The sequence below is a fragment of the Echinops telfairi genome, unplaced genomic scaffold (genome assembly GCF_000313985.2).
Source record: "Echinops telfairi isolate 266 unplaced genomic scaffold, ASM31398v2 ScPeMD7_5;HRSCAF=22, whole genome shotgun sequence".
Classification (NCBI taxonomy): Eukaryota; Metazoa; Chordata; class Mammalia; order Afrosoricida; family Tenrecidae; genus Echinops; species Echinops telfairi.
In genome coordinates this window covers 17,113,899-17,126,234 of record NW_022103901.1, presented here as the reverse complement: position 1 = coordinate 17,126,234, position 12,336 = coordinate 17,113,899, and the positions used below count along the sequence as shown (strand labels likewise).

Sequence of the window (12,336 nt, the reverse complement as noted above, 5' to 3'; positions counted from 1 at the left end):
CCCGAGGCAGGGCTCAGGATTGCTGCACATCTATCTCCAGGCCGGGGGCGCACGAAGCCACGGCCCACACATGCACACGGCCACCACGTCACCTTTCTTCTTCCTCTTGACCTTCTTTCCCGGGTCCTTCTTCAGCCGCTTCCGCTTCTGGCTCTTCCCGCCCCTCACTCTCTTGTTTCTGTCCTGCGTGGGCTCCTTGTCCACCTCAACCTGCTCCTCCTGGTCGGCCGAGACCTCAGGGGCCGATCGCGCGTCTCCCCAAAGACTCAGTCTGTTATTGCCTGGAAATAACCACCGGAGGGTCACGAGGAAGCCTTGACACTCCAATCCAGGAATGGGCTGGTTCTGCACGGGTCTATTTTGCGGGTGAACTCCCAGCATACGTACCTCCACCACCGAATGGCATGGGGTGCTTGGTCAGAAAGGTCTGGAGCCTCACTGTGAGCCCATTTTCCGAGGCCATGTTCTCCTGAAAGGCAAGGGAGCACCAGCATGGGTGAGACGCCCGAGCGAGGATGGAACCGTAAAGGCAGTGAACTACGCGTGTGTCTAACAGAGTGGGCTTCTAATAGAGTGGGCTTCGGGGCAGGACGCTCCTGCACACCCACCACTCCCCAACAGAGGGCAACCTCGTCACGCCATCGAGAACTCCACTGGGCAGACAGGCTGTTCAGGGGCGTGGCCCACCTCCCCAAACAAGGGACCAGTGCCAGCTTCTGGTTAGTTCTGCTTTCCCCATTCAGAAGCTGTGAGGCCGGAGAGGGGCAGCAGAAGGGGGGCCCCCGAGCACCCACCTTTTTTGCTTTATTGATGATGTAGCTGGTCCAGATCCAATTGCGCTTGAGGTGTCCGTAGAAACTGGAATCCAGCCCGGCAGCTCCCAGCCCATCTCCAGGGATCACGCCCTCGTCCACGACCTCACGGCTGCCCCTGAGACGAGGAAAGACCAAACACACAGTAAGAGCTCTCCTTGGGGCCCGGAGGGCACGCGGCAGGAGGGACATTCATTTCCCAGAGGGACTCGGGAGGGACTCCGGAGGGGCTGAGGTGAAGAGTCTGGGAGCCCTGATGCTGACCCGAGATGTACGAATTTAGATTTTCATGTTTTTGAATGTTGGCAACGGATTCCATTTTTATTGAACACCATGTGGGCCATATAAAGCACGCAGAGAAGCCAGCCTTAGCCTGGCAGAGGGCCACGTGGGGCACTCTACTATAGCTCAGGCAGCGTCCCGGGCACAGGGACCTACACAGTGTATTCTGCCATGGCCCAGGCGGAGACCAGGTGCGGGGACCCACATGGTGCACTCCCTCCCGGCCCAGGCGGGGACCCACATGGTGCACTCCCTCCCGGCCCAGGCGGGGACCCACGTGGTGTACTCCATCATGGCGCATTTGCGCTCCAGGTTGTGCTTGTCAATAGCGTTCTCCTGCTCCTTCTGCAGGCTGCCCTCCTCGTCGCTGCCCGCGTCCTGGTTGCTGGTCTTCTTGGGGCGTGGGTTGCGCACCACCCCTGGAAAACCAAGCACAGGCCGATCGCTGACCCTCTCTCTTCTGCAGGGTCAGGGGAGAACGACTTTCGGGTGGGCAGGCTTCCTCACAGGTGAGAGGGCCTGAGACGGTACAGCCTCTCAGCAGAAAACACCACACAAGCCTGCTAGAAGGGGGTGAACCTGAGAGGGGTCTGTACAGAATGGGACCACCCCCCTCCCAACCCAGGAAATTGGACCCCCAGAAGAATGCACCCCTGTGTGCCTACAGCAGGGAGCAGCTGGCAGAAAGGACTGCAGGTGAGGGGGTGGGGAGGGGGTTGGGAAGGATCAGGCCACTTGGGGATGATGTCACAGCTGGATGCTTTCCCCAGCGGCCACATGTGTGCTGCTGGAGTGGAGCAGGTCTGGCATTACGAGCAAACATTAAAAGTTGTGTTTCATGTGTGAAAATCCAACGTCCAGCTAAGACCACTGCTTGAATAAGGCACAGAAAAGTGACGATCGTTTGTGGGCTGTCAGAGTCCCGCTTGCTGCATGCTGAGACCCTGGGCTATGCGCATGGTCCGGGGAAGGCACAGGGCAGTGAGAATTCAGCTCTCCCCTTCTCTCCTCCCCTCGCTGGAGCATCTAGTTCAGGCTTCCCCTCGGCCCGCGCGGCAGTGCCCATGCTTCCAGCTTAGAGATGCAGGGAGGTTACAAATAGCTTGCCCAAGCCCATCATTTGAAACCAGAGTTGAAACTACGAGCCTGCTGCAGGTAAAGACTCTCAGGTGCAAGAACAGCTGCACCACGCGGTTGCTCGTTATAAATGCAGATTTACAGGCGAACCAGCGGCTGGCCCAAATCGGAATTGCTGTTAGGCCCAGTGGTCAGAATTTTAGAATGTTCTCCAGGGGATGCTGGTTCACAAAAATGTTTGGGGAGCCCCTGCTTGCTAGGATGCTTATGCTGACTGTGATAGGCTGCTTCTCCCAGGCCCTCGTGACACTTGCTGAATGAGTAGATAATCAGTGTTGGATTAATGAGCCCCCCCACATTACTGCCCACAAACACAGGCAGGGATGGAAATTCCCCACTTGTTGACCTCGAAGGCTCTGGGTCACATAGCAAGCTGGTTCACAGATCTTTATCTGGGTGTAACATGCAGGAGGATTAGGGCATGTTTCAAAACTGAAATGGTGGAAGTCTAGTGCTGGACGGAAGGCCGGGATTCTCTGAAACATGGATCTGAAAAGCAGCTGGACCAATGAAAGGTACTAAATGCCAGTTGCTCGTTACGCTGTTTGCAAAGACCCGTGCTCTGCTAAAAGTCAAAGTGCACTGCGCTTTCCCAGCTCTGACGGGAAGAACAGAACAGCTCCGGCCTGGGCACAAACCCAAAGAGGCAGGACCTGGGAGAGGCGGCGAGAACAGACTGGATGGAGGCTGGCTTCCAGACAGCAGGGTCAAAGGTTCCCTAGCTTCTATGGATGTACTAACCCCCCTCCCCACACCCGCACTCTCTAATAAACACGTGCACGCTGTCTACCGTGTCTCAGGAACCTTGCCAAAGCTCCTGTGCTCAAGAAGTTCACGAAAGGCAATAAGATGGGGCCAAGAAAGGTGCTGGGGAAGAGGGTAGAGAGGGCTCTCCGAGAGGGAAGGCCTGAAGTAGGAATGGCTGCCCGTGTGAGGTACGCAGATGAGAGGGCAGTAGAGGGGAAGAGGCCTTATCCCCCGAGCCCATTTCACCCAAGTCAATCAACAAGCCTTCTCTAAAATCTTGCTCTCACCTCTCCCCCTCGTTACTTCTTCACTGCTGCACCACACGCCGCTCCCTTAGAAAAGCTGTGCTCGACACAATGGATGGACGGATTGTGGTAAGAGTTGTATGAGCCCCCAATAAAATGATTTGCAAAGAAGAAGAAAAAAGAAAAGAAAAGAAAAGCTACAGTCCCTTCCTGCTTCCATTTCTGTTCCTTCTTCTGTTTACTTCCTGTACGGCAGCCAGGGTGACCTTTTAGCAACATAGAGATGTTGTCACTAACTTGATAAAACAATCTAGTGACTCAGAACAATTAGACAAATAACCGAATTTTAAAGATGGACAAAGAAATAAGTGCCTCTTCAAAGAAGGCATCCACATGGCCACAGTACCCATGAAAAGATGGGCAAAGCCGTGCCCCACTGGAGGAATGCAAACCGGGTCGACCAGATACCACTTCATACCCGTGAGAGTGGCCTTCACCAAGCAGGACACAGAAAACAGCAAGTGCTGCAGACACTGGCCTAACTCTAATCGTATGTTATCAAGCATCTAAGCTTCTGCGTTAAGAACTAGAACACAAGAGTAAAGGAGACCCAGAGTGGGCAGAAAATGGAGCCAAGAAGGATCGAACTGGAAATCAGCGATGGAAAAAGAGAGAAACAATGAAACCCAATCTGGTTCTTTGAGACTCCGGGCAGGCCCATCGAGAAATCGCCAACCCACGGAGGATGGGACTACCCTGGGGAATGGCTCGGCGTTTCCTCAAGCAATCAAGCAGCTTCGGATCCTGCAATCCCAGTGGCAGTGTGTTCCACTCTTCCTCAGTGCAAGAGGACTGGACGCCGGGATGCAAACAGATGTATGACCACAAGTGTGCGCTGCAGCACCACTGGCACCAGAAGATGGGAGCAAGCCAGGTATCCACGATCAGAGGGGTGGATGAACCAAAGGTGGTATGTCCACACAAGGGAATAGTATTTAGCCACGAAGAGGAAAGCTGCAACGTATGATGAGCCTTGGAGACAGGCTGAGTGAAACACCCACTACCACACCCACTGTCACAGCGGCAATTCCAACTCTCAGCGACCCTACAAGACACAACAGAACGTTTCTCCAGGGTTTCCGAGACTGCGAGTCATCTCGGGAGCAGAAAGCCTCATCTTGCTCCCACGGGAAGAGGCTAACCATTGGATTAGCAGCCCAATGCTTGGGCAACTCTGCCACCAGGGCTCCTTCCACCGAGGGGAGTCAGGCCCAGAAAGACAAACATTGCTTTGACCCTGCTTACACGAGACAGATAGTGATGATGGTTGCTTAACATGGTGAATGTAATGAGTTGTGTACTTCATATGATTAAAATAGCAATGTTTTTGATAAAATAAAATCTAAAATAATAATAATAATAAATACTCCAATGTTTTGGGCTTTTTTTTTGCTGTTCTTAGAATATAAAAACCAAAAAGAAAAGAATATAAAAACCACTCTTCACTGTCATGTAAGTCCTGCCCTGGAATGCTCCTCCCCTTTCAGATCTCAGCTCAGAAGTCTGGGCATCAGAGGGCATTTCTGACTACCCCATTCTAATCTCCTGGGCCCCCACCCTGCTTATTCCCCACCCAGCCTCCTGTTCAACACCCCGTCTTTCTCTGAGGGGAGGGAGGGGTGTGCTCTCACCTGCAAGGTGGAGGACGTGACCCACAGGAGAGACTGGAGATGGCTGGGGCTCACCCGTGTGTGGGACCCATTGCTATGGACTCAGGGACCACGCCAGGTCTTGGCGGCCCTGGGAAGAGCTGACCCCAAGCTGGCTGGCTCCAGTGTCCTCCAGCTGGAATGCCCCGGGATCCCCTGCAAATGGGGGGAGCAGAGGAGACGGTACCTAGCGGGGTGTTGAGGCAGACGCACTGCATGTCAAACCAGTAGTTCTCCACGTCCTGCATGGAGTCCAGCACGTAGAGGCGCCTTTCGAAGGGCCGGCTGCTGTGGGCCAGGTTGTAATGCGGGTCGCAGATGGTGGTGTCCACAATGACGGCGTTCTTCTTCAGGTAGATAAAGACCTACCAGAGAGGTGCGGGCCGGGAGCCAGAGTCAGCAACACCACCATGGGCTTGGCATGCCGTCACTGACCGTCAGGAGGTCTGCCATGGGAGACGTTACCTGATCTTTATCCTGAAACTTCTCTGTGGGACCGAACTGCACCAGCCCCATGTAGCACAGCCTCTGCAGGCTCTCTATGACCGAGAAGACGTAGCGCCTGCAAAACACGGGGAGCGGTGGGCTCCGGTTACGCCACGATCCCCTCTCAGGGCGCCGTGCCTGGGGCAAGGGATGCGACTCCTCCCCCCACCCCCACCCCCACCCCCACCCCTCCCACCCGTGGTCTGGAAGGCTGCCTGGCCCCGAAGCCCAGCGCCAGCCCGTCTCGTGCCCAGGGGGGCAGGTCGGCATGAGATCAGCTTTAGGAGGCAGACGGCTTTAAAGGAAAGAGCACTCCAACACCTGCAGCCTTGCAGAGAGCCAGCCTATCCTCACTTGTCCCTGTCCTTCACGGATGAAGGTGCCCGGTGCCCAGCGGTGGGAGGGTGAATGTCTTTCCCCCACCTGGGAAGCAGTAGCCTTTCTCTGCTGCAGGAGCCCCCAGAGGCTGGGGGCTGAGGGGCCGGGAGTGGGGGGGGGCAGACAACGGGATTCCCATGCCCGGGCGTCCCCTCACCTCTTGTACAGAAGCTGCTGCCGGATGGACCTGGGGAGAAAGCGGATCAGCGTGTGCTTCTTCAGAGGGTCGTTCAGAAAGTCCTCCAGGCCTTCCACCTACGGGCGAGTTCAGGCTCAGCTCATGCGGAGGCCAGGGCGAGTGTACGAATCGTGATCCAGCACCCACCACCATTTCCCCAACAGCTGGCCTGTCAGCCTAATGCGGACGGCTCTGCTCTCACCTGCCCCTAAACCAGTCACCCCTCCTGTCCAGCCCACCCCACCCTGCAGGGCTAACAGGCAGGGGGCCCAGCTTGCCACTGCTGGGCATATACATGCTGACATTTTGGGGGAGCAATGCCCTTATTCACATTTTAAAAATTAAGAGCACTCCTTCTCTTTAAAGCTCATGATTCTACTGTTCTTATCCTAAGGGAGAAAGTGAGGAGCTGCTTGCAAAAGACTAGCAACAGTGTCCACTAGCACGTCATTCCTAACATCAGGGAACGTCGATGTCCAAAAAGAGAGCCAACAGAGGGTACGGGTTAGAGGAGTTCTAGGAACCTGTTCAAATGTAAACATGAATGATGTGGAACCATGGCACATTGTTTTGTGGATAGACAGGTAACAAAAGAACCAATAGGGTATAGTCTCAATTCAAGTTGTTTTTTTTAAAGAGAGAGCGTACACACACAACACACACAGGCACACAAATACAAAGACTAGAAAAAACTGTACCAAAGAGGTTAGCAGCGCTTCTTTCTCTGAGCGACGAGAATGAGTTTACCAGACCCGGGAGAGCAACGTGCTCGTCATTCCACTACATGCATCAGTGACTCCGTCTACCTACCTGGCTCCTGCCCCGCACCCATCTCATTATCTGCAAGAACAAGTCTCAGTCTTTTCAGGTATGCTTCCTTGCAAACACCTGTCCACCATCCAAGCCACCCAGGTATTCCCCTTGACTCCAGGGCCCCGACGCCTCGAGTACCTTGTAGCAGACCTGCACGATCTGCACGAAGATGGAGAGGGGCAGGCGGAGGAGAATGTCGCTGACGAGGGCCCAGCCGAAGCCGAAGTCTCTGTGCACTGGGATGGGGGGCACGAAGCGCATCCACGAGGATTCTTCTACATATACTAGGAAAAGGTCAGCATCAGTCCCAGCAGGGACGTCCTCCTTGGACCGCACCGCTCTCCGGTCCCTCGGGAAGGAGGGGCACACGGGCGCCCAGAGGCTCAGGTGTGTGTTTCAGCCGGTGGGCATGAGGCTAAGGGGCAAGTGTTTCTCGGTGGTGCAGCCAGGGCGAGCAAGGGTAGCTCACCTGCCTCTGGGGTGAGCTCCCCTCCGGACTCGAAGGTGGAGCTGTCCTCGTTGTCTCTGGACGGGCCATCGGAGGAGGCCTCTGAGTCATTTGCAGGTTCCGGCTTCCCCGGTCTCCTCTCCCCGTGGAGGCCCGGCTTCTCCATGTTGGGGGGAGGGTGCCCGTAGATCAGGTACCACAGGAACATATGCACGACCCGCAGGCGGGGCATTTTGGGCAGGAAGCCCAACGAACGTCCCAGTCCAGGAACTGAGGCAAGAGGAAGCATGAGAACCCTCAGGGGCAGCAGGGACCAGACACACACATGCCCTCCCTCACGGACAGCGCTTTTCCGTGGGAGAGGACAGGCAGTGGGACACACTGCCAGAGGGAGAGCTGGTAAGCAGGAAGGCTGCGCAAAGAAGGGAGAGAAAGGCAGGAACGATGGAGAGAGGGCAGGGCAGACCTCACTGTGAAGCCCCACGGCCAAGGCCGGAGCGGGTCACGTGGACACAGATGCCCGCAGCGGTGTGAGCTGGGCTGCGGAGGGAGCACCAGGCGCTGGTGACGCGCAGAGGGCCTGACACCCACAGGCGCTTGACGGGGGCTGTGAAAAGCCCCCCAAGTCTAGGCTCTGTGAAAGTTAGCTTTGTTCTTGGTGGAGTAGAAAAAGCTCTCCTCTGTTCTCCCCAGGGAGAGGGGACAGGTAGACATGGCAAGCTGGACAGGTAGACATGGCAAGCTGGCGGGAACTCCTGCCACCAGAGGCCCCTTCCCCTCCCCTGTCCTGGCCGGCCTGAGGGCCAGAGGGCTGCTGGCTCTGTGCAGAGCATGTGCTGCTGGGCGGTGTCCCCATGCTCACTGTAAATCCCAGAGGGCGAAGGCCAGACAGGCACACAAATCAATCACCCCTGCAATCTGGGCCGCACCACAGCAAGGGGCTTGACCGAGGTCGGAGGTCCACGAGCCAGGCCTGCCCTCCTCCGTGTGTACCCAGGAAGCAGAGCACGGGTGAGCCCCCTTCTGTCAGCCATGGCAGCCCTGCTGGGGGCTGGAGACTAGTACCCAGCACACTTCTGGGTGGGGCTCTCTGCAGCCTGGGAGGCATTCTGTGGACATCAGCTGAGGCAGCAATGGCGTGACACCCCTCCCCAACCCCTTGCCCTCTGTGGTAGACCAATGGCAGTCAGACCCAACTCTCCGGACTGTAGCCTGGTGCTCGAATGTAGGCTGCCAGGCACCACCAGTATGCCCACTCCAGCACGGGCACTACATCAAGCAGGTGCTATGGGGACAAGGCCTCTTACCTACGACAGGGTGGTAATCTTTGAGTGTGCCCATGCCCATATTCTCTTCGGGTTTCTTATTCCGCCCATTGTCAGCTTTAGAGGATGCGCCCGAGTGAGGGTATCCGGACCCACTGGGGCCTTCTTTCCCCTGACTCTCGTCGTCGGCCTCCCCTTGTGACGCTGTAGGTGGGACCACTTTAATCCTGCAGTTGAAACACCGCACGTGGTGACACAGTGAGAGGAAGGGCAGGGGCTGCGATGGGAACGGGACAGAGCCATCTGGCCCCGGGGTCTCACACTCAAAGGCTGGGCAGACGACGGAAAGGATAACTAAGATCCGGGTCACTAGCCATATGGGTGGGGACCCTCCCCTGGGGAGCAGCGGCTACCTTCTGAGACAAGAAGCCCTCGCTGTGGGGTCTGCTGGCATGTCAGTAAACACCAGAAAGGAGGACCTCCCTGCAAGCCCCCACCCCGCTAAACCCACCCCAAACCCACAGCAGAAGTCCCAGCTTTCAACTGCCCACCCAATGGTTGGCAGCCGAGCACTTAAGCACCGCACCACCAGGGCTCCTCACAGGCAGCCCAGTGGAGGGCAAACCACACCGGCTGACAGCTACAGGCCAGCACCAGCCCCGCTGGCTTAGCCACAGCCAAGGATGCTCTCCCAAGCCCGGGTTTCCTCTGAAGCCTAAAGGTGGTTTAGGGACTGAACCCGAGACCACCTCAGGGAGGCAGCTGGTCACACAGGGCCCAAGAGCAGAGACTGGGGTGCTCTGTCTACAGGCTCCCCACGGAAAGACTCGAGAATGGGTACAGAAGCCAAGCCTCGATCCTTGTTCGGATTCAGGGAGCAGGGATCACAAACCCTGTCTCGATGGAGTCACTGATCTCGCACAGGCTGAATAAAGGGGGCTGTTTTCGCAAAGGCTGGAGGAGGGAGACGGCTGGACTCTGCTACTTGCCTGGTCGCTGTGCTGGAGTTGGAGATCCGGAAACGGACCTGCTCGATGGCGCTCTTCACCAGCGGGTCATTCTGGTCCATGGACGGGTGCACTACCAGCTCCACCTGCAGAGACCAGTGTGTGCAGAGAGCAGGGCCCGAGCTGAGAGGTGGGGCATGTGGTGCCCATTTTCTCAGTGTTTCCAACAGCTACTAAACAGCTGGCATCAGAAACCCTCAAGCGACGGAGTGAGTGAGCGAGTGAGCGAGCGACGTGGGATGGGTTGTAAAGCTCTGCTAGAGCCAGGTTTCTGCTCTGGCAGGGTGGGGGTGGCCAGCAGCGCTTCGCAGATGGCCATGGTTCCTGGGGCTCTGAGGCTGCCCGGAGCACTGCTCCTGCAGATAATCCCCATAGCCACACGGGAATCCAAGGACTTGCATTAAGCTCCTCTCAGGGAGCGTGCTGTCTAGGGACTCCTGCAGAGGGTAGAGAGCTACCTCTCCCAGGTCCCAAAGCTGAACACTGAAGGCGATCCTGCCGAGGAGGAGGGCGTGCAGGATGGAAAAGGGCAACTCCTTGGCAGGGGATGGCTTCCACCTCCTGCACAGAGTGGGGTCTCAACAGAAACACTGTGCATCAGACAGTGGACGGCAGAGCCTGAGGCCCCTCCTCAGAAGGCAGGCAGGCTCCACAAGGACTCTATGAAGCCAGCTCAGTCCCTTGGGCCTGTCATTTCTGAAGTGGGGACTTGCATCCTGCCTCACCAACATTTTTGTGGTTCTCTGAGGCTCCAGCAAGACACAGTTAGGCAATAACTCTGAGAACGGAAGGAAAACACAGCCTTCTCATCTCCTCGAGCATCCTAGCCTGGCAGGCGGCGGGGCGGGGCGCAGAGGCACCCAGGGCTGTTGTGGGAAGCACATGTGCAACCTGCAGCCCTTTCCAGATGGAGAGGTGGGCTCTGCAGCGGGGGCAGGAGGTCCTGACACCAGGCTCCTTGGGATCTGAAGTCATTTGGTCCATCTGCACATGGGTTCCCCTCCCAGGCCCAGCCTGGTGGGCACAGAGCCACAAGGAGCTATAAGACACAGCTGGCAGCGACGCCACAGCACCCTGCCCCCACTCCCTGCCCATTCCTCAACCGGGAGAGGTTTTCCCCGCTGACTATCCCCTGAGAGGTCTGCAAGTCCAAGAGCCGGCCTCCCAGAGGTCTCTGCAGACCAGCAGGAGCCAACGGAGGTGCTGCTGCCGCTGACAGCTCGGCCTTTTCCTGTCCTCTGATGCGAGAATGGAGCCCAGGGTGCTCAAAGGGACGAGAGGCAAGCTGCAGGGGGACAGACAGGGTCAAGGGGGCTTCATCATGGCAGCTTAGAAAGACGGAAGGACCAGGCAGACATAGAGAGCTGTCAACTCGGAAACTCAGACATAAGGTTTAAATCTTTTTCTTTGTAAAGTGTTCAGAATTTTAAACACTTCTCTAAAAATAAGAGAAGGTTGAAAGGAAAGAAAGGAGGGAACAAAAAGGCTTGACTTTGCCAGGTGGTTAGCAAACAACTCAGCAGAGCGGGGCTCTCTCACGGCAGGGTCTAGAATGCAGTCAGAAAAACGGCGAGAAGTCCATGTGACTGCTCCAAAGGGCCCGCCCCTAGGGTCTCAGCCCAGCTGCTCGACTTCCAGCAACTCTGACCCCAATACACGTGCTGCGGAGGGAGACGTACTGCTGGGCAATGGCCCTCGGCTGCGACGTTCACAGAGAAAGTCAACCAGCTGACAGAGGCCCGGCCAGGCTTCCCAGGTGGGTTGCCACCATCGTCTCCTCTGGGTTAGATCTCAGATCTGCTCGGAGACGTCCTGGCGGCTCTGTCTCAAATCTTCCACCTGCTATGTGCTGCCGGCCTACCGGGCACCCCGCTCCTTCCGCTCCTTCACCCCCCAGGGGAGGCGATCAAGAGAAAAGCGGCTCCTATGCTCCCAGCTTCCTCACAAAAGGGGGAGAGCTCTGGCCCCCAAATTAGGAAGCATAACAGAAAACTCTTGAGTTTCCGGCCGCAAAGGAACACTGGGATACAGTGACAGCAGGGGGCTGTCTTGACAGGGTCAGGCCAGGCTGTGGGGAGGTGTCAGGAGAGGCCTGGTTTACCTTCTTCTTGATGCCGTCCTGAACGACTGTGGTTCGGAACAGCCTTAAGAGCCCTTCCTCGGACAGGTTCTGCACCAAGCGGACAATAGACTTCTTACAACACTTAGTGGACACTCCTTCTTGCTTCTCCTGATCCATGATCATTTTCTGAATCCTAGGAAGGCCACAAAATAAGCAGTGGTCAATATAGCCAGCTTCAACATGGAAGGCCGTTCTCAACCTTGACAATGGAGCCGGGGTCCAGCTGACAGGAGGGGGGAACTGAACGGTGAGCCTCTGGAAACATGAGAACTCCCTATGGGGTGATGTAGCCAACAGCAGGCAATTGTTCACATCCTGAGTCTGGCACCAGGAACTAGAGGGGCTACAGGGTTTGATTTGTGACCCGGGGGCAGGGGAAACCCAGCTCCATGATGGAAACACATCTACACGAGTCTCTGATCTGAATTTCTGTTGATTCCTCTCCTGAGATAGCTGCCCTACTGGAGTCACGTTGACCCTATTTCCAGATCACAGATGGCAGACTGGCAGAGCTGGAAAGCACATTAAGAATGACCTGTCAAGGTGTGAGTGGCAAAACAGCGAGGGTAAAGGGAGAATGGGTAGGAAAGAGGGAACCGATTACATGGAACTGTATGTGACCTCCTCCCTGGGGGACAGACAACCGAAAAGTGGATGAAGGGAGATGTCGGACAGGGCAAGATATGACAAAATACCCATTTATAAAC

General features: G+C 56.4%; 1 protein-coding gene across 1 annotated transcript in view; it reads right to left on the bottom strand.

Moving 5' to 3' along the window:
* The window catches only part of GTF3C1 (general transcription factor IIIC subunit 1), a 79,505-nt gene that overhangs the window by 23,289 nt on the left and 43,880 nt on the right, over positions 1-12,336 (bottom strand). Inside the window, 12 exon segments of the mRNA XM_045286128.1 lie at positions 93-281; positions 388-469; positions 795-930; positions 1,372-1,513; positions 5,120-5,297; positions 5,398-5,494; positions 5,954-6,051; positions 6,926-7,071; positions 7,257-7,505; positions 8,543-8,727; positions 9,490-9,593; positions 11,609-11,762. Coding sequence (XP_045142063.1) covers positions 93-281; positions 388-469; positions 795-930; positions 1,372-1,513; positions 5,120-5,297; positions 5,398-5,494; positions 5,954-6,051; positions 6,926-7,071; positions 7,257-7,505; positions 8,543-8,727; positions 9,490-9,593; positions 11,609-11,762 — 1,760 coding nt within the window.